Raw genomic sequence first — 21,763 nt, forward strand, 5'->3', positions numbered from 1 at the left:
TCGTAGCCCAGGTAAGATAGCAGTACTTTACTTCATCTGCTCAACCAGGAAAAGAATTGTCTGAGGATGTGAAGGGAGACCTCAAAGGAGCCAACCTTGCTGCTGTTTCAAATGCAGGGAAGAAGTGTCCATATGACCTTCCTCCTCCCTTTCTACCCTCAACTGTAGCCCTTGTGAGGACCATGACTTGACACTTGAACTCTCTCATCTGAAAGCTTTCCCTGGAATACCAAAAAACTCTTTACCCTACTGTCAACACTAGAGTTGGGATAAGTTTTGTTCCCCTAATGGAGCCCCTCCCCTTCAACAGCTGCCCTTAGAACTCAAAATACAAATAATCATGATGCCAGGAAATAGCAACCAGACTCACTCATGATTAGTCCCAAACAGAAGCTTTATTTCTATTTGTTACAAGAATCTCACCAGACTGACTGCATTCCCTTGCATCAGATAAGGCTTCAGGGATTCTGGGGTAGGTCAGGCCTCGGCCGCTTGCTTCAATACAAAGACTCTAAACTTGGTCCCCTCTTAACACCTCCTCCAGTCTGTCTGGAGATTCCACCACACATCATCCATTTTTTTAAAAAAGGGGGTTTTGGGGGAGTAAGAAATTATAGGTGTGAGAAATTGTAGGTGTGAGAAATTTAATTCCACTTTCCAAACATCAGCTAAGGTCTAAATCAAGACTGGGTTTTTTCCATTTAAGGCTCATAATATACAGAGAAAATAATACACAATTTGGATTGAAAGGGAGAAAATTACATTGAAAGACACAAAGTCAAGAGATGGAGAACTATGGCACAATTAGCCACAGGAAATCACGAGAACTATAAAATATGTGTGTATGTGTGTTTGTGTGTGTGTGTGTGTGTGTTTACATAGTTATTGATGTAAAATATATTAAACTGCACTTCATTTCAAAGTCTTCAGCATTTGATTCATGAGATTTGGACATGAGATTTGTTTTTGTTTTTTTCCAAAGAGAGAAGATGGGAGAGAATCACACAACTTATAAGCCTGTGTAATCATTTTAGCAAAGTTTGTTCATTTAGCCACTAACTTCTTGCACTCTCAAAATGCATCCAGAACTTTCTTGAAAAAAAAGGCTGTCCAAGAATCAGGTACCTGTGTAAGACCACCCAGCGAAGTTCACAGACAAAAGTGATTCGAGCAAACCTCTCATTTTCAAACACACTACCCATTCACCATAGCTACTAAAGCATTCTAAGTCTCTTGAGGCAGGAGATGACAGATTCCTTTAGTCGTTCGCTCAGGGCAAGTAGTGATATTCAGAGAACTGGTGACAAAGAACGTGCAAATCCTATCGTGTTTCCAGCTATCACTGAACAAGACAGACTGATATCTTTGTAGCAGCTACTTGTGGAGGAAACGTGTGAATCCCACTTCTACCAGTTACACCAAACAAACTCTCAAATAAGTTCCCCCCAAACGCCTTTTCATACAAAGGTCAGGCGTAAAAACCTTTGTTTTCTATTTGTTCCTCCTCCAAATCCTATTTAAATTAAGAATTGTAATATTTCTGATCCCACGATCTTTTGTGTCCCACATCCAGTGTCTTCACAACAGAATCTTACCAGAAGACTTACGATTTGTAATGGGACAGAAGGGATAATTACATACTTGGGAAGGTAATATTAGCCATATTTAATAACATATAAAGAAAATAAAATATTCTTTATCCTGGCCCCATTCATTTCTTGGTGAGCAGGTCCTATCATGCCACTGAAAATCGATAATCTGGTAATGTAAGTATAAGTGATATAAAAATACTTTAAATAAATGAATAAGATATTCAATCTCTGAATGGATGAATAACACTATACTAACTCATTCCTGTTATTATTTAAAAGTGAATAGGAAAAAAAAAATTACAAGTACTTTTGACTGTAAAATAGATGGAACTATGTGAAGGAAGGAAAAAAAAATAACACTGGTCAGATTTGTGAAAGCTAACCATAAGTCATCCGGTGACAAGACATACCCAGAAAAAACCACATCTTTTGCTTCCTTAATGTTCTTTAAAAAAAAAAAATCTTTGTGGTTTTGCTGCCACTGAGCAAAACTGAAGCCTTCTGTAGGCCTGTTGAGTCCTACAATTTCCATACGCTTGATTGGCAACATTGCTACTCTTTGAACTTCCTCCCATATTAATGTTGTCACCCAATTTTGTATGCTGCTAATGGAAGAGCAACCCTATGTGCTGCTGCAGTGGATGAGGGTGTAAAGCAGGGGTGGGCAACTGTGGCCCTTTTACAACCTGTGGACTTCAACTCCCAGAATTCCTGAGACAGCTGTCTCAGGAATTCTGGGAGTTGAAGTCCATAGGTTGTAAAAGGACCACAGTTGCCCACCCCTGGTGTAAAGGGATTCAAAGCAGTTATTCTCCAAATAAGCATTTCATCCAGATCTGAAGAATATCTCCTAATTTCAACAAATGAATAATTACAGAATCCTTAATGCTTTGGACTCAGCACACCAATATTAATACAGATTTATATCCTAACATGAGAGCCAGTTTGATGTAGTGGTTAAAGGCACTACATTAGAACCAGGAGACCCCGTGTTCTAGTCCTATTTTAGGTGCAATGAATATCCTAGCGTATCTCTAAAGCTGGGAACAAATAATATTTTTTTCTTTACTAGATTTGTCCTTAATCACTGCATACAGTACATGTGGTTTCAGTGGGAGCTGGGGGTTTATCCCTGTTGGTCCTCTGCAGGGTCCATCTGAAGCCTTGGTTGCTACTTGGAATAAGGGGGCAGCTAAGGTCTTGGATCAGATCACACCCATGGGGCCTTTCTCCTCTCAAGGATTCTGTGGTTCCCCATAGTTTATGGAAGAATTGATGGAGATGAAACAGGAGAAGAGACATCTTGAGGACTGCTGATGCTCAACAAAGAACAAACTTAATGAAACATGGGTTAGAGCTGCTATTAAGGCCTACCTTGCAGCAGTAAGGGCAGCAAAGTGTCAGTACTTCTCTGCCCTAAGTGCACCCACCGAATGCTGTCCTGCAACCCTGTTTTGGGTGACATGAGTTCTCCTGGATAAGAGGGGTGAACAATCTTCTTACAGGGATGTACAAAGGGATTTGCCTAACATCTGTTGGATAAAGTCATTTGGATTCGTTCCCAGTTGGACGCTGACTTTGTCACAGGGCCAGAGGAGATATTTAGAAAAGAGCCTTGCCTGGTTATCTGGGAACAGTTTGAACCTGTTGGACCTGAGAAAACAGAGAGGGTCTCAGACAGTGAGTACAGTCACTGCTTTTTGGATCCATGCTCCTCCTGGCTTGTTAAAATGACCTGGATGGTGTCATGTAAGTGGGCTCTGGAGATGATTAGAGATGTACAATTGAGTATCATCTATAGCCGTGATGGCGAACTAATGTCACGCATGCCACCTGGGCACGCAAGCTCAGCTCCCCCAGTTGATTTTCGGGCCTTCTGGGCCCACCAGAAGTAGGGAAACAGGCTGTTTCCTGCCTCTGGAGGGCCTCGGGGGGTGGTAGTGGGAAAGGCCTGTTTTTTGCTGTCTGCAGGCTCCAGAGCCTTTCTAGGAGTCTAGGGAGGGCAAAAACGGCCTCCCCTCCCCCCTCGAGGCCCTCCAGAGGCCAGACGTGGCCCGTTTGCCAACTTCCTATTGGACTGGAAGGCCCGTTTTTTGCTGTCCCCATAGTCCAGAGCCTTTCTAGGAGTGCAAAAATGGCCTTCCTCCTCCGGAGGCCAAAAACGGCCCATTTGCCAATTTCCAGTGGGACTAGAAAGCCCATTTTTTGCTGTCCCCAGGTTCAAGAGCCTTTCTAGGAGTCCCACTGGAAGTTGGCAAATGAGCCGCTTCTGGCCTCCAGAGGGCCTCTGGGGGGGTGAAGCCATTTTCTCCCTCCCCCAACTCTTAGAAAGGCTCTGGAGCCTGGGCAGAGAGAAAAATGAGCCCACCGGGCCATCGAATGTTGTGAGTGGGGGGTGGGGGTCGCATAAGCATGCGTGGGGGTGGAGCGCATAGAATTATGGGTGTGGGCATGTGCATGAGTAACCCCCCCATGTTCCCCCCACTCCTGGCACGCGATGGCAAAAAGGTTAGCCATCATTGATCTATAGCATCTTCTCCGTGTGACCACGTTGTTCCTTTGCTTCTCAAAAAGGCTGCAGTTCTCCCCTTTCTCAAGAAGCCATCACTGGACCCAATTATATGAACAATTTTTGTCCAGTATCTAATCTCCAAGATGGTAGAGAAGATGGTAGAACAACTTCAAAGGACCTTGGAGGAAGCAGATTATCTAAATCCTTTTGAGTCAGAATTCGGACAGGACAGAAGAGCATTGGTTGCACTTACGGATGACCTCTGGCATGGGAGGATGGGGTTACCGCATCCATCCTTGCTCTACATCAGGGGTTCCCAAGCCCTGGGCTGCAGCCAACTACTGGGCCATAACCTATTCAAAACTAGGCCAAGGGATGGTGCATGCACACAACTCAACTCACAGTAGCAGCAGGCTGGCACACACACTTGCAGCCAAGCTGCGCGTGCATACACATGTGCACCAGCAGGCTGCTCGTGCGAGTTAAGCTGTGCATGCACACCAGCCCGCTGCTCACGCTGCCCAGTTCCCCTCCCCCCAGCCGCAAAGGTTGAGGACCGCTACTCTACTTGACCTTTTAGTGGCTTTTGATATCGCTGACCATAGTATCCTTCTGCATGAACTCTGAAGTCGAGGCTGGGCAGCACATTATTGTGTTGGTTCATTTCCTTCCTTCAGGGCTGAATCAGTCAGTGATGATAGGAGAGGAGAGGTCCTACCCTCAGGCCCTGCTACGTGGGGTGCCACAGGATTCAGTGCTTTCTCTTCTCCTTTTTAACATCTACCTGAGACCGCTCGATCAACTCATCCATCATCATAGGGTGAGGTATCATTGATATGCTCATTGATGTTACTCAATTATACCTCTCTACCCCTGGCATGATCATCTTATCCTGATGCTTGCAGGTATTGGATGAAGAACAGCAGGCCTCAGCTAAACACTGGCAAGACTGAATGGCTTTGGGTTTTTAGGGCTGGTAAAGAGTGACTGACCCAGAGTCACCCTGCTGATTTCTTGTCTAATACAAGACCATTTTCTAACCGGATGCTTTAAGCGTTACATCAAACTGGCTCTTAACAGTTTCTAGATATATACATAATTAATCAGTTATTTAAAAGGCATACAATTAAGTTTACAACTTTAGAAATTGACCATAATAAATCACCCTAAAAGACATAATGTAAAGAGATATATCCTTTCACTTGTAGACTGGGAGGGAGGGAGGGACGGAGGGAGGAAGAAAGGAAGGAAGGAAGGAAGGAAGGAAGGAAGGAAGGAAGGAAGGAAGGAAGGAAGGAAGGAAGGAAGCTCAGCTTCTTCTCTCAAGAACAGTTGTCTTTTTTGTAAGTGTCTGGCACACACTTTCTTTTAACCTCCTACCCTCTTTCAAGAACTGGAGACAGTGTTTATTGCTGTGGTGGATTCTCTCCCCTTTCCATCTAGTTGTCTTACATGCTAATACATTGCCATCTTTCAAAGAAAGTACTGTGAAATGGGAAGGCTGTCATACAGAGTGAATGGTACTGCAGGGAAATCAGAGACGTGTAGAGAAAACTAATTAAGTAATTTCTTCCCATTGTTCCTTTTCTCTGCAAGGTTTCCTCAGACTAAGGCTTTAATGTAGACTTTGATTGACTTGTGCCTGATGTGCGCAATACCTTTTGTGCCAGGATAACTACATTGTCCAGTTTTCCAAAACAACCCATAATAGGAGAGGAAAGGAAAGAAACAGAATTTCTCCTGCATCCATGCAGGAACAAGTCCATCCTATTCTCAGATACTCATTAACATAGAATTAGTCAAAGGGAAGCAAAGTTTACAGCAGAGTAATAGAAGAGATTCTAGCAATTTATTTCATATTATTCATGAAACAACAAGGGAAAGTTTGGATAGCCTCTAAACTACGGGTGTCCAACCTTGGCAAAATTCTGGCTAGGGAATTCTGGAAGTTGAAATCTACAAGTCTTAAATTTGCCAAAGTTGGAGATTATTGATCTAACTGCTTCCCTGAGAAGCATATGGAGAAGTCCAATGTCATTGGCTCAGTCATTTTTGATCAACTGATTCCATGATAACTCCTAGAATTTCCAGTCAACATGGTTAGGTCTATGATATATGGGATGCAAACATCTGGAAATCTACTGTGGACTCTAGAGCAAGGGGATCCAACATTGGTAACTTTAAGACTGGTGGACATGGCTGGCTAGGGAATTCTAGGAGTTGAAGTCCACCAGTCTTAAAGTTGCCAAGGTTGGACACCCCTGCTTTAAACAATGTCTCCCCTCTCCCACTTCTTCCAATGCTCTCCCATCTGATCACTCTTACTCTTTTCCACTCTATCTTTTCCTTTTGCCTATGTTTACAACCCTTTTTCTCTTCTCCTTTCTTTATTCTAATCAGGAATATCATCGAAGCATAAAAGCAGTGAATAATGACTACAATTGTCTTTCCCAAACAAGTAGCCTATCAGATGTACTTGCACTTCTGACTCCCATAATCCTCATCTACACATGGTCAATGCCCAAGAGAACTGAAATTTAACACATCTGTGAAGAGAGCAAATTGGAGAAAGCAGGAATACAGCATTCCCAAGAACGCTTACTGTCAGGCACCAAGGATCAAGACTGTACATCAAAAGTTGCAATTCAAAAAGGATTTATTGCTCAAGCTTACATATAAGAACCTAGTCAACTAAAGTTCAATACTAAGTTGGCACCAGATACTGTAAGGGTCAACGGAATTCAAGAGGGGTTGGACCTGAACTCTTTGTGGCACACAATGTTTCCAAATTGATGACATGCTTAACTCCACCCCCAGCTCTGCCCAATCTTCTCCTATGTTTACATAGTAAGTAGTCACAGTTCTTCAATGTTCTAAAGGCATTTTTCCCTGTCAAAAGCTAGGATGCAGTTCCTCCAGAGACCTCCAAATGTTGCCACTGAACTGTAACCTTTAATATTACAGAGCAAAAAAAGCATACTCTGGGGCAATAATGATGTTATTATAGTTACATGAATTAACTACCATTAGACCTAAGTTTAAATTACGTTAAATATAATGTAGCTTTTGTCCTTTCTCACTTATTAGTTGAGAGCATATCATGCCACTCAAAACATGTTCATCAGTTCAACTCACTTAGATTAAGGTTGCCGGTTGGGTGATCCCCTTGTCTAAAGAACATCCATTTTCTAATTCTAGACCTCCCATCAAGTGCTCTCCAAATCAGTTCCCTAACTATCTGCATATTGGGTGATGTAGAAAATCTTGCAATGAGTGTTCAGTCTGTGAGAGCAACATTTGAAGCTGGACCAAAAAGACATTATTTTAATAAAATGTATACTTCATCCCAATCCTCACATATTCTGGCCAGCAAATAATGAAGGTAAAATGTGCAAATTGATGTGCTAAATTAAAACCTATTCTAGCTATGGCTTCTACCTGCTGCCTCAGCAGAGATCCAGTGTTCAGAAGGACCACCAATTCACCAAACACCTACTTTGGGATGGGGGGAGGGCAACATAAGCCAAGAATGGCCAATGGGACCAATGAAGTTGGGCTGTCATCTTTTTTTCCCTTGTAAATAAGAGTTCTGTCTTAATCTAATTTAATTTGAGCTTATGTTCCCAATTGATATCTTCTTATCTTCTATATCTTCTTATCTTCCCAGACTTCAGAAGTTCCACAGGATCTTCAGTTTAACCTGGTGTAGCTATATAACTGGGTTTCGTCTGCAGTCGAAGGTATTTTCATCTGATTGGAGAGATGGCCTCTTCCAACAATTTCACAGTGCAAGAACTAAGTGATACATAAACTGTAATATTTAACAAAGCTTTTATCTGTTATCAGAGTATTTATGTCTAAGTATTTCGATATAAAAGATATATACAAATATGAAGTTATCTAAAGTAGCTCCGTGCAAGGGAACAGTCTGCTGCAGAGACTCACTTATGGCAGACAAGTTCCACACATGCTATTTTAATTGTAGGGATAAAGCAAACAGTGCTTTTCACTCAAGAGAGTCATAATATTCATTTACTTGAATAAAAACTCTAATTTATCAAAGATCTCTGCCAATGTTTGTTTCAAAGATCTTGTTTTAAGCTTGAGTGGTATCACTTAGCACTCCTACTTTTCACATCAGCCTAGACTCCCCCATCCTTGTTATTTCAATGATGGGTTATTTTTATCTTTTCATTCACAACCATCAAAGCTTCAATATTCTTCCCGATCACATCCTCTATTCTTGCCAAGCCATTCCCTCAAGTGCTTTTCTCCACACTTACTAAATCCAGTTGCAATTTCTATGTTTTTTGAACCATAACACAATAAAAACAAGCAAGCTTCACTGCTGCATTCTCTGGTGTTTTGCTGGTCTACCGAAGGAGTTCCTCAAAGGATTAATGCATTCAGTGGGGACAATAACTAGGAGCTGGAATTCTACTATGCATGCTAAATCTCTTTCCTGTTGTCAGCTGGAAAACAAGAAAGCCTAAAATGACAAAGGGTGACATCCAACATAGCCTGGGTAGACAAGAGAGTTCCTTTTTTCTGCCTGCAGTCTCTCCTCTGGAGCAGAGCTCAAAGTGGCAGGAGGAATCCATTTTCCTCATAAATGATATGCCATCAATGGATAGGCACAGATAAATCTCACCTGAAACCCCAAAGCACTATTCAAAAAGAAAGATTTGTTTACAAGCAGCGTACCCAGTGCATTTTAATGTACTGTGCGCATTTGGATAAAATGAGGAGCCCGTTTCCATTCAACATTAAAACAAGTTTAAGACCACATAAGATATTTTCTCTCACTGCTGGCGAAAGCTTATAGCTGCATTGCATATTTCAGTTTAATAACTACGAATGAGACTTTTGCCTGCATATTTAAGCTCCTCGCCTCTTTGCCTGAAAAACATGCAAAAGTCTCCGGTCAACCATTATTTCCTATTTCTTCTGAGTCAGAAAAGTAGGATTTTCTACTTTGGAAGAAATTAATCAGCTAGAATTCTATATTAGAGGAACAGACTATGTAGTAAGAAAACATTTTCTGAATGAAGCTGTGGTGTTTGCTTGGATCGGAGAATCTTTTGTTTTGTTTTACTTGCTTTTAAATTTTGGACAGAGTATGGTTTTAAGGGAAATACGAGATTTTACATACTTTTAGCTAGGGTTCACTAAGCTGCTGTATTCCAAAAATCACATCATTAACTAACCTGATGATTAAAAGCATAACACATCAACGGTGTTAATTTCAATCTTACAAGGCAGTGAACTCCTGACCAAAAGAAGTACCATTTATAGCTGTGAGAAACTCAGCAAGTGCACCACTTATTCAATATTTATATTCTGCGCCAGGACACGGGAGTAATCACTACTGTGCAAGGCTAAGAAAAACTACACATGCTGGACTTCTACCCACCCCACTGTGAAGGAAAGAGCACCCAAGGTGTTGCAGAAGGTAAATTCATTAATCTGAACAACCTCGCAGCCTCCAGGCAGGATTGCCAAACTTCTATAGCCCGTTTTATCGGTATAACAGTACACACAGAGAGAGAGAGAGACACACACACACGCACACAAAACAAACAAACAAACAAAAACCCTAAATCTGGCCCACTAGCCTTGGCTGAATCTTTCCTTCCTTCAATAGGTAGCAATTGTGGTTCACATTGCTTTCTCCAACTTCGTTTCTATCTTCAGTACAGAGCTTCAGTCTAAAACTGGTGAATTGCTCAAATATGTACTACTGTTACTATCTCTCTCCCCACTCCTTCCCCTTCCTTTTCATCCCCCCCCCCCCGTGTGTGTGTGTAAGAGAGAGAGGGAGGGAGAGAGACAGAGAGAGAGAGAGAGAGAAAGAGAGAGGGGGGATTTCTATATATCTCTTGCCCTCTTTCCTGCTTTCTATTCCACAATCTCTCTACTACAAGAGTGTTACTGACACTGCCTCCAAGTAGCAAAATACTTTTATTAAGCTTTAGTAGAGGACACATGTTAGTCTTGTTGCACTGAGCTTGGTAGTTTTTAGAGCAGAAACATAGAAAAAGCAAAGTAAATTGCAAGTGAAATAGAGATAATGAATTAAGGGTTATGCCTGATGGTGCAGAGAGACTCTAGTAGGTTCTTAGAGGGCTGTTCCTCATTTTATAGTCATCCTCCTGCCCAATTCTAGGTTTGCCCCTGTTTGATGATTTCGCCCAGATTAAAGCAGAGGTAGTGTAGGTCCTGCACCCCCATATATCCAATGCAACTCTCAACCCTCCCTCCCCAATTGGCCTTACAGCCCACTGCAACACCCATAGCCAGTTTGGAGATAACTAGTAGTTTAACAATTCATCCCATCAAACCTCACCTAGCCATCAAGGCCAAAGGATCAAGAACAACACAGATTTTGTCAGGCCTCTTTAATACTAGTCTGGAGTAAATATAGAATCTTAAAAACCATAATTGGAACTTCCCAGTCTCAGTTATACTTTAGTGAGTTAATTAAGTTGGAGACTCTTTGAAGTGCTTTTTCCCACCTCTCTCAGCAGCTGGACTGAGTTACCTTTTTTGAGAGAGAGAGTCAACTGGCTTGCCTCCAGCGTTCCCACAACCCGTTTGGCTTCCTCACATCCTGCTTGCCCACAACTATTTGCACACATCCTCATGACTTTGCCTCCATCTCATCCCATCCACTGTTAAAGCGGCCTAGAATTATTCTTAGTTATTACAGTTTGAAACTCCTTTAGCCTTCTACTTCCATCCCTATTTTCCCCATCTAAACCAAGTGCAGGCAACTACGGCAAATCTACAACCTATGAACTTCAATTCCCAGAATTCCTGAGCCAGGTAAAATTGCCATATTTGCCCACCTGTAGTCTAGACCAGGGATGGACAAATGTGGCTCTTTTACAACCTGTGGACTTCAACTCCCAGAATTCCTGAGCCAGGTTGGCTGTCTCAGGAATTCTGGGAGTTGAAGTCCACAGGTTGTAAAAGAGCCACATTTGCCCACCCCTGGTCTAGCCCATCTAAAGCACGGGTGTCAAACTCGCGGTGTCACGTTGCTGTCATGTGACTTTTGCAATGTTTTTCCCTTCGTGGAGCTGGGGTGACCATGGTCTGCAGGAACGCATCTGGCCCGCAGGCCGCCAGTTTGACACCCCTGATCTAAAAGAATGATACATTTGGAATAGTGACCAACTCAGAACCAATTTACATACACGTACATATATGGGTTAGGACAGTGATGGCTAACCTTTTTGCCATGGTGTGCCAGGAGGGAGGGTCACACGCGCACATGCCCACATCCATAATTCTATGTGCACCCGAACCCCCCACACACACACACGCTCCTGGAACAAGATGGCACGGTAGGCCCGTTTTTTGCTCTCCCCAGCCTCCAGAGCCTTTCTAGGAGTCTGGGGAAGGTGAAAATGACCTTCCCCACCGCCACGGAGACCCTCCAGAGGCTGGAAACAGCCTGTTTCTCTACTTCTGGTGGGCCTAGAAGGCCTGAAAATCAGCTGGCCAGTTGCGCATGCACGCCGGAGCTGAGCTCATGTGCCCACCGATATGGGTACGTGTGCCCCCTATGGCATGCGTGCCATAGGTTCGCCATCACGGAGTTAGGGATTTGGAGGAATTGACATAGGTATAGTGAACTAGCAGGGTTATCAGTTTCCCAGAAGATCAGTAATTCACTGAAATAAGTTCACAGGTACAGAAATATAGAGGTTATCTGCAGGTTAGAATCAGAATTTTCTGATTCCCTGCACTCAAAGGTGCTTTTTCAAAAGGCAACTGGAATTTCTTTGTTTTTGCTTGAAGACAGTTCGCTTCTCATCCAAGAAGTTTCTTCCATTCTGAATGAATGGTGGAGAATGGAAGGATTTATATTCTGCAGATTGGAAATATACTTTATATTTCCAACCTGCAGTAATCAAGACGGTCTTTAGATGGCAGCATCAATGAAATCATTTCAGCTGATCTTTCCTATGGCAAAAGATGCCAGGGAAACTACTAACTGATGCCCTGAAACTACGCTAGGTTGAACTGTATGAGAGCAGCAACTCTATCTGGCTTCAGTGATGAGGCATGTAAACAGAACCTGCAGGGACAGCGCAACTCAGATTGATCTCAAGAATTGACATGGCTGTAAGGAAAAGGCCTAAGTCTTCACTGTTACTAGAAAGGTATCTACTCAAGTTAATCCGTAGCATTATATAAAAAGCCCCAAAGATAAATGTTTTCAATTTCTTTCCCTCCCTCCCTCCCTCTCTCTCTTTCTCTTTCTCTGTCTCTGTCTCAGGGATACAAATACTTGTGGGATCCTTGGTGCTCTCTGAGCTTGGTGGGATTTTTTTTTTTTTTTTTTTGCAGCACTGATGATGTTACTGCACTGCTCTCTTGCCGCACTGATAATGTCACCTAGTTTGGTAATGAAATGTCTGCAGGAAAACCATCAAACTCAGAGAGCACAGTTCAACCTCTAAGCTACAAATATCCTCTTCAGTTACAAAGATATTTTAAAGACAACAAATTATCCTATTGAATTAAAATGTAAATAATATCTTATCTACCCATTAACAAAATTTTCACAGGTTGTGAGAGGAAGAGAAAGCTACACTGCAACCCATAAACTACTACCAAAGTTGGTCATTCTGCTTCAGTTTCACTCCATTGAAGCTGGCGAGTTCCAGCCCGCAGGTTTGGAAATGTGAAGAGGTGGGAGGAGACAGCATAATAAAATATCTGTTCAAAATCTATTATGTAAATTGTTTTAAGCTGAACCACACAGAGAACACATTTTCTTTTTCATGGTTAAGGGAGCACAATATATGAAACCTACCAAACAAAAATAACAGGCTTTTCCAAACATTACTTTTGTAGTCATGAATTTTACATTCCATTCCAATGTTGCACATCATTATACAACATATGTTGGGAGGGGAGTTTGCTTACTATCCGTTGCACAGGCCCATCATCAGTGTTACTCCAGACACATGAAGCCTTCTTCTAGTATCACTGAGATTGCAACATAAATAAGTAGGTCTATGCCAGGAGTCCCCAACCCCGTCCGTGGACATGCCAGAAACCAGGCCACACAAACAAGCAAAGCCCCACCCATGGGATGAGGTAAGCACACAAAACCACGCCCCTTCCTGTCCTCTCTCCTTGGAACCGGTCCCTGGTGCCCAAAAGGTTGGGGGCTGCTGATTTACGCTATAACCAGAGGTAGGTATCAGCAGGTTGTGACCAGTTCTGGAGAACCAGTAGCGGAAATTTTGAGTACTTCGGAGAACCGGTAAATACCACCTCTGACTGGCCCCGCCCCCATCTATTCTCTGCCTCCCAAGTCCCAGCTGATCGGGAGGAAATGGGGATTTTGCAGTAACCTTCCCCTGGAGTGGGGAGGGAATGGAGATTTTACAGTATCCTTCCCCTGCCACGCCCACCAAGCCGCACCCACAGAATCGGTAGTAAAAAGATTTGAAACCCGCCACTGGCTATAACATACCGACAACTGGTCTTGTTGTGGCCCGTCAGCAGCCTGTGCAGTTAGTAGCTGATTCCGACAGCGAGGAGGCTGGTGTGGTGCTGCGCCAGCAGCCTGTGCAGCTGGCACTCGAGTCAGACAATGAGGAGGCTGGAGAAGATGTGGTGCCAGAGGCGGGGATTCAGCCAGGGCCTTCAGAATCTCCAGAAGCTCCCATAAGTGAAGAGGAAGAAGAGGAGGAGCCTCTTCTCGATGCAGGAGCGCACAGAGCTGTTAAAAGGCAGGAGTGGCTCCTCAGGAGGAGGTCTCCTCAAGTAAGGCTTGGGGTTAATTGGCCACTCCCCTAGCCTAGTTAAGGAAGGACGACAACTGATGCAATTTGTAGGAAACAACTTCGTTCATATTCCTTCACATCTTGATTCCAGAAATATTTGATTCGGCTCTTGTTTCTTTCTTGTCAGTTTTCCTGCAAATTGCTTCTGGGTGTTCTGCCAACCACAGTAAAATTACAGTTATCTGAAATACTGTACCTCAGAACTGAGTTATTATTCTTTGGATTCTTGTCGGCTGTTAATGAAGTTAAATTAACAGCCCTTGTTCAGAAAAGACTGATTTAAACTGTACTTGTGTTCGAACAACTACTAAGATAGATCATTAGTAGTCTTTAATTAGTAAACTAAGGTTTGTACGGACTTTGTGTGTGCTGCGTTCTTTGGGGTCCGTAGCTGGGACAGAACAGGTCTTGGGTTTACCCACTTCAGTTAAGAATATTATTGGTTTGCCATCATAAGCTGAGGCATGTTTTCAAGTAGGAGCAGTCCAACTGATTCCCGTTCTGCTTAGCAGTAGGCAAGAAATTGCAAACACAATCGATCACGTGTTTGGGAGAACCAGTAGCCAAACTATCTCTGAACGTTGTATAGCCAAACGATTGTCTGAAACAAGCTGTGCATTTAGGGTCCATAAAATCGTACTCGGTTTCTAACAAACAAATTCATCCATGGCATTTATTTCATCTGGAAATGGAATGCTTAAATCATTCCATAAATGCAAACGCAAATCATCCCGAGTTATTTGATGGGAGTTAAATGGAACTTTTAGCTAAAATTTAGGGGGAACTTGTATGCTTATGAGCAGCCCATGCTGAATAAAACAACCGCATTTGGCAAAAGTATATTGAAACTGCAACACTCTCTGTGCATAATCTTCTTTTTCTACTTGCAGTGTTTGCTATAGAAAAGGCCACTTTGGAATTACTCCCATGTAGTAATAACAAGTAACAATTGCTATTGGCAAATAACAACTGCTATTGATGAATTAATACTGGTCCAATGTTGCCTCCCCCATTTTAATTGGTTGTCATGATGAGATAATAAGATACTTTCATACTGCTGCTTATGCATAACACGGTAGAACTGTAGCACCGATATTTAAAGACATTGGGTATGTCAACCGTAGGTTGTGTCTGGTTTGAGAAACAAAGCAATCATGAGCGCTCAACAGATAATGTAGTGCCAACATTTGTATGCATTTTAAAAAAAATATCATGGAGCCTATGATCAAACAGCATGTATGCATGCAGTACAGCCCATCCCCAATTATGCAAACTAGATACCTTCTTCACTATGCATCCCTGTGGGACAATGTAACCTTATATAAACATTCTTCCCAATTAAAAGAAAATGTAATTATTCAAATGATTCTTCTCTCTAGAAGCAGGAAAATGAGGCTCATGCTAAAAAGGGAGAGACAGAGAGGCAGCAGTGAAATTAAAAGCCTCCTTCCCCATTAAAAAAAAAAAAGAATTTGAATAATTTATATTTTAGAATGTGTATGCAGTAACTCTTTAACTCTATTGTTGAAATATTATTCTCCTAAATTATTACACCATTGGGTTGGTTTTTACACTGTTTGGATGCTGAAGGCATACCTAAAAATTATTGATTAGCTTTAAAAATCTAATCTAAAATTCTACACCTTTGATTGGAAGTGACTGGGTGATCTAATCTCCAATAATATTTTCTTCCTCTCATATGTTGGTTTCTGCAAGTTTGCCTATGCCATTTCTCCACTGATCCTGTCATTAATATTTCCATTTAAAAAAAAAAAAAGCTGAATCAATAGGAGACCTGCATGAATCCAAAGTCAGATACAGTTTGACAGCACCAATTTTAAGGTGGTGAATAGATCTTCTTAAATGAAGAAATGCTGACTGTAATTTTTGCTCATCGGCTCTTGCTTTATATTTTGAAATTTGATAAGTAAGCTTTGTTATTGGTGTTTACCTTTGCATTTCTAATCTACTTTAGTTTCGCTTTCCAGTCCTACAGTACGGGTCTCTGATTGTTCATATTTTAAACAAATCTTCCTTAAGGTTTAAAAATGAAGAGCAAAATTTAACAATGTAATTTTAGCTGGTTTTCCAGCTTCTTCTCAAGTAGAAAGCAATACATCTCCAATCAGAAATCAATTTCGCACATGTACATTTTGTAATTCTACTCACACATACAGTCCAATTTACAATCCAAAACTTCTGGCTAAATAGCCGGTCAAATAAACAGAACATTACAAAGTGATCTTGTTTTAATCTCCAGCGATCACTGAGATGTTTATGAGAATAGATACAGGAACAGAAACTTTCTGACACAATAGCTTCTCGAAAGCAAGAACACACTAATGCGTACAAAAGAGTGTCTGCTCTCTACAGCAGTATTTCTCAACCTCAGTAACTTTAAGAGGCATGGACTTCAGTTCCCAGAATTCCACAGCCAGCATGCTGGGAGTTGAAGTCCACACATCTTAAAGTTGCTGAAGAAGTTGAGAAACACTCCTCTAAACCCATGAGTTACACCCAGTGGTGGGATTCAGCCAGTTCGCACCTATTCAGGAGAACCAGTTGTTAACTTTCTAAGCAGTTCGGAGATCCGGTTGCAAATGATCACATGACCCCAGGCCAGTGCAACCATCATAAATACATGCCAGTCGCCAAGCGCCTGAATTTTGATCACCTGATTGTGGGGAGGCAACAGTCATGTGAAAACTGGTCATAAGTCTTTTTTTTTTCAGTGCTGTTGTAATTTCAGACAGTCACTAAGCAAATGGCTGTAAGTCAAGGACCTGTATACCAGCTGCTCTCAATAACCAGCCTCCTATAGCTTCAGGGCTGAACAAGAGTGGTTGGTTGGTTCTAAATTAAATAAATGGATTCCCATCTAAGTCTTGGATGCAATAATTCACCCAAGCCCAAGCAGTAAGTGGACTCAAGGCTAGGTTGTCATACAAACCATATATTAACCGCCGTCAGCAATAAATCTCCTCTCTCCCCTTCCCTCCCCCCCCCCCGCAACCTCAACCCTCCACTGCTCTACTCCGCTCTTTTCTTAAATAGCTCCATATAAAAGCCCCCAACCTAATTAAAAACAGCTTCCTCTGCAGCAACAGCAGCCTTGATTTCACTTATTTACACATTAACTGCCGCCTCCGCTTGACCAATCCTGCCTATTCCCTGTACTACGCCGGGGCCTTTTATCTGCCCTGGACAGCATTTTCTCCAGCAGATGAAGTAGATGCCGATTGATTTGCTGTCGAGCATGGTAAATTAATAGCAACAAATTGCTGAGGGCCCCATCTCACTGCACCGCCATGCTTTGGCAGTTTTGCTTTATTCGCTCCATGATGGGCAGCAGTCAGGCCTCTTCAAGTCTATTTCGTCTTAACAACCCGCAATACTTTTCAATGGTGAAAATAGAGCTGTTCCTTGTAAGTCAGAAATCAATATCCTATTGCCCTTAGAAAATGCTAAACAAGCAGTATTGGCAATCCACTTGGTACCAGAGGGTATCAGATATAATGCAAATCCATACCACTTCCCTCTGTGTAGTTATTACAGTTTGCTAAAAGGTTCCTAATGCCATTTATCATCATTTACCATCAAATGCGGCAGCTACGATTATGATATCCTATCAGCCGGCCAGAGCCCTTTCATTTCAGCCTAATTAATATTTTAGTAGCACTCCAAAGATTGTTGCCTAAGACCTGGAAGAAAATTTACTTGGATTGGTGCAAAAAGGGGGAAAGGAGCAAAGAATGGATTGAATGAAATTTCCTTCGAAATGGTTTTTCAAAATATGCCCAGCTTCAAGTTCTGATTTCTTCAAAGACAAAATAAAGAGAGAGAGATTTGTTTGAGATTTCCTTCAAGTCTAATTAATTTAACTGACTTCCCACCAGTCCTATTTGCAAGTGTCTTATCTGTAGCCAAGTGCTGATTCTCATTATAAGGGAATAACCCACAAACTCTGATTTAGAATATTTTTATGCAGTATGACAATCTACTTAGCATAACAAAAATAACATTCAAATTTATGCAACAAAATCCTGATTTTTTTTTTAAAGCTATAATATATGGCACACGTACCCGTATATGTATGCCCATCACACAGTATTCCCTTTTGGAATAAGCACCATTATGCAAAGCTCAGAAAATGGGGAGGGGGGGGAAGATGAGCCAAAGGAATTCAGACATGTGAGAAGAAAAAGGGAGGGAATTGTAGCAAAAATCTATAGCATATCCCAAACCATTTATTTTTTCATACCTTTCTATCCTGGCAAACCACATTCACATATTGCTTTTTACATTCATAAGCCATAAAATATTGGGGAGGGGAGAGATCTAGAGAATTTTCAAGGTACTGTCAACAGAGATAAATATATTCATAGCTTTAACAGTATCCAGTCAGAAGGAGAAACAGTGGCATTCTCTGCCCAATTCTGGAGCAAAAACATGCAATTTCCCCCTCCCCTGTGCCCCAATCTGAGACCCTTAAATGCCTCTAGGGCAACTTACTGGTGTCAGCAGACTTTGCCGAAAAGAAAAATTAAACACAAATTAAACACTTAAGTTTTTATACCACACACCAGGTTGTTAGTTTCTATTATTATTATTTTTTTTAAAAAAAAGACCAAAATAATTCAGAGAATTCATTTTATCAGTCTAATGCTATTTACCCAGTTACCAAAATCTAAATTAATTATGTTCTCAAACATAATTGTTAAAAATTGGCAACATTATGCAGGCTTAATTAAGATTAAATCCAATTTACTAAATGTACTTTAATTGGTACTAATTACATTAGCTTTCCTTTCAGAATGACAAATTCCCCATAGGTTTCACTTTAATAGTCTTCTATCAAAACCAACACGGGATGACTGATGATCAGCCTAGCAAAAGAGATGGGGAAGGCAAGCAACCACACCACATCCTTTTCACCCCACCCTGAAGTGCATGTGGAGAGAGAGAGGGAGAGGGAGAGGGAGGGAGGGGGAGAGAGAGAGAGAGGGAGGGAGAATGCTCTATGCATTTATCCTTTGATCAATCTGGTAAATCACAGAGGTTTGACACCAGCACAGCAATCATTTTCGGTTCCAATGAAAAATTTCTCTAAAAATAAATACTCTGTGGCCGGGAGCAGCCAAGAAGAACAGATGCCTCAACAGAAAAAAAAAAAAAATACACAAAGGTTTCAAATATCAGGGTCACCAATTACTAGGGTACTTTCAGGGACTCCAGGGAGCCCCACTTTTGAGACGCAAATCCAATAAGCGAATAAGCCTAACCTTATCTAGAGAACTAGACCCAATTATGCCGCAGGGCAACTCAGCCGCATTATTGCCTGCTTTCCATTACAAGGGCATCCAGCCACTACATCTGGAAAAGAAGCTAAAAGAAACCAAGGCTATCTGCCTAGGAAAACAAATAAAGATGGATAGGTCTTTCGGCTTTGTGTTGGGGCGTGGGGAGATGGAGGAGGGGCACGGAGAAAGAAAATATAATAAGTTGGTGGTTTGCTGAGCTGCAAGGATTCCATAATGTGATAAACTGCCCTCAGGATTTTTTTTTTTTTTATGTGATTGAATTGAAAAACAAAACCCACAAATAATCCCCAAAGCAGATCAGTCAGTCTGAACTGGGTTGTAGGAGGGGAGGGGGGAGATCAGGAGAGGAAGAACAAGATGGAGGGATTTAAGGTGGAGGCTTGAAGGTTTTGAAAGGGCGGCCTTCAGTATTTCTGTAATATCAGATGAAAAAGGTCGGAAAAGAATGTTACAGCCACAGCCGAAGCTTGGATGGGGAAACATATTTGAATCCATATCACCAAACCCTCTTCTTGTACAGCAGGGACAGGTGGACAAAGATTTTTTTTTAAAAAAAATTATCCTTCCATGAAGCATTTCATCTACAGCATGTGATGGAAAAGTATTAAGACTTTGTGTTTTGTGAAGATGCAGCATTTATATCACTAATCTTATAGAAAGGAGAGTAAGTAGAGGAAATGGTAGCCTCATTTAACCCACTCCATCAAAACCACCGTAGGTATAAAATGGAGAAGTTTCTCAACCCCGTAATACAGGTTGTTTACAAAGTAAGATTTTGGAAATATAAGTTAAAAAGTGCCATTTTTTTCCCACCCTGCTTCAAGAATCCTCAGTGATTTTGCATCCAAACCTTTTATTTCTAACAGATATTTTAAAGAAAGTTTCAGTACATGTATTTAACTACTCAGTGTAAATATAACGTGGGACAACTGGCTGGTGGCTGATTTGGAAAACCTGTGGAAAACTCTATACATGGATGATACATATGGGTTTTGGCAATCATCCTATTTATACAAGTTATAGTCATTTATTCGAGCGCATTAAAAAGATAAAAGGCTGAACTTTGAATTAATTTCAGCAAAAAGTTTCCCTTTGTTAAAGACAACATTCATAAAAGGTCATGCACCTGATGTCACTTACAGTACCCATTTGTTGACTTAAGTATTAATTTCAAAAGCTGTGCATATTTCCAACACTGAACTAGAGACAATTAAATATTGATAGTACACAGTTCATTATATCGCAAGACAGTGATTTGAAATACAACACATTATGAAATCACTTTTTGGCCAGTGTAACAAGTTTCTAATTACACTATCCTCATAAATTGTGCAATTCTAGGATGAACTCACAAGTAGAATTTCAAGTTAAATGTTCTCAAGTTTAGAATTCGCTACTGATCAAATAAGTCAGATGTTTCCCTTGCCACACTTCTTTGTTTTAGGAGGATTTTAAAAAGTAACTTTATTTAGGAATGCTTTTAAAATAAAATCATGGTAATAAAGAAACTGAATAATTTCTCATTGTAAAGCTAATCAAAATATTTGGGTCTATGTCAGGAAATTTTTCCATTTGTTATCAATGAGGCTATGCTCCTTAATCAGTTAACAACTTATTAAACTTAGCCAAACTGCTAGACTGCAATCCAGGACTAAACTTCAGCATGGAATCATTTACATGAACTATATCTGGTTCTAAAAGAGACAGATGCATGCACGATTGAGTAAATAAATTAATGAATGGAAGGAAGGAAGGAAGAAGCAACAATTCATTTTTGGCAACATTTTTAATCTACGTATCCCGATCAGTTTATCTACTTACATATTGTTTCACTTAAAATAAAGACAACTACTCATTCACGCTAGATTTACTTTAGGGTGGGAGTTGGTATATGCATCAAAAAGCAACAATTGACAATAATCAACTTTAACCTACAATCCTGATTTTGCAAACAACAAATACTTGAAAGAAGACAGTATTTAGAGAGCTGTTAATATAACACAACAGTTTCTCTTAGGCATAGCTAGAAGGGTTTGTCTCATAAAATAATTAAGACTGGCTCCCTCAGTCTGCTGAAACAATCACATTTTGCAGAATTGAGTAAAATACAACAAACAGTTTTTTAACCACAAGACAAGAGTCAAAATCTAGTTTGCCTACCTGTTTATGCATCTCTATATTCAACCCATACGACATTTCGTAATACTAAGGGGAAAAAAATAACATTGATTTATTTTAGAATTGGCAAGGACACAATACCCACATGTAGACTTTTGAAGAATTGTGCTATGTAAAAGTTAAATGTTCCGTCTTTCCTATTATAGCACATCTAATTGTCTATTTTAATTCTACACTGATCAAATTTCCAAAAAAGGAAAGTATTCACTTAAATACGGGCAGGAGGGCAAATCCAATTATTAAATATTAGATATGCACATATATACATTTTCAGTATAAAAATGCTAAAATGTTGGAAATGCTAAAAAGCAGACATTAAAATTCTGTTGTTAGGCAATAACAGAAATTTAT

General features: G+C 40.9%; 1 protein-coding gene across 12 annotated transcripts in view; it reads right to left on the reverse strand.

The window, feature by feature from the left end:
- Positions 1-21,763, reverse strand: part of LOC117661414 (transducin-like enhancer protein 4) — a 163,685-nt gene that overhangs the window by 136,433 nt on the left and 5,489 nt on the right. For all 12 annotated transcript variants that reach the window (XM_087886106.1, XM_087886104.1, XM_087886100.1 and 9 more), the window contains one exon: positions 21,395-21,439. In XM_087886106.1, the coding sequence (XP_087742232.1) occupies positions 21,395-21,439 (45 nt within the window). The remainder of the gene's footprint in view (positions 1-21,394; positions 21,440-21,763) is intronic.

Source organism: Pantherophis guttatus, chromosome 2, assembly GCF_059756535.1.
Source record: "Pantherophis guttatus breed Tessera chromosome 2, ASM5975653v1, whole genome shotgun sequence".
Classification (NCBI taxonomy): Eukaryota; Metazoa; Chordata; class Lepidosauria; order Squamata; family Colubridae; genus Pantherophis; species Pantherophis guttatus.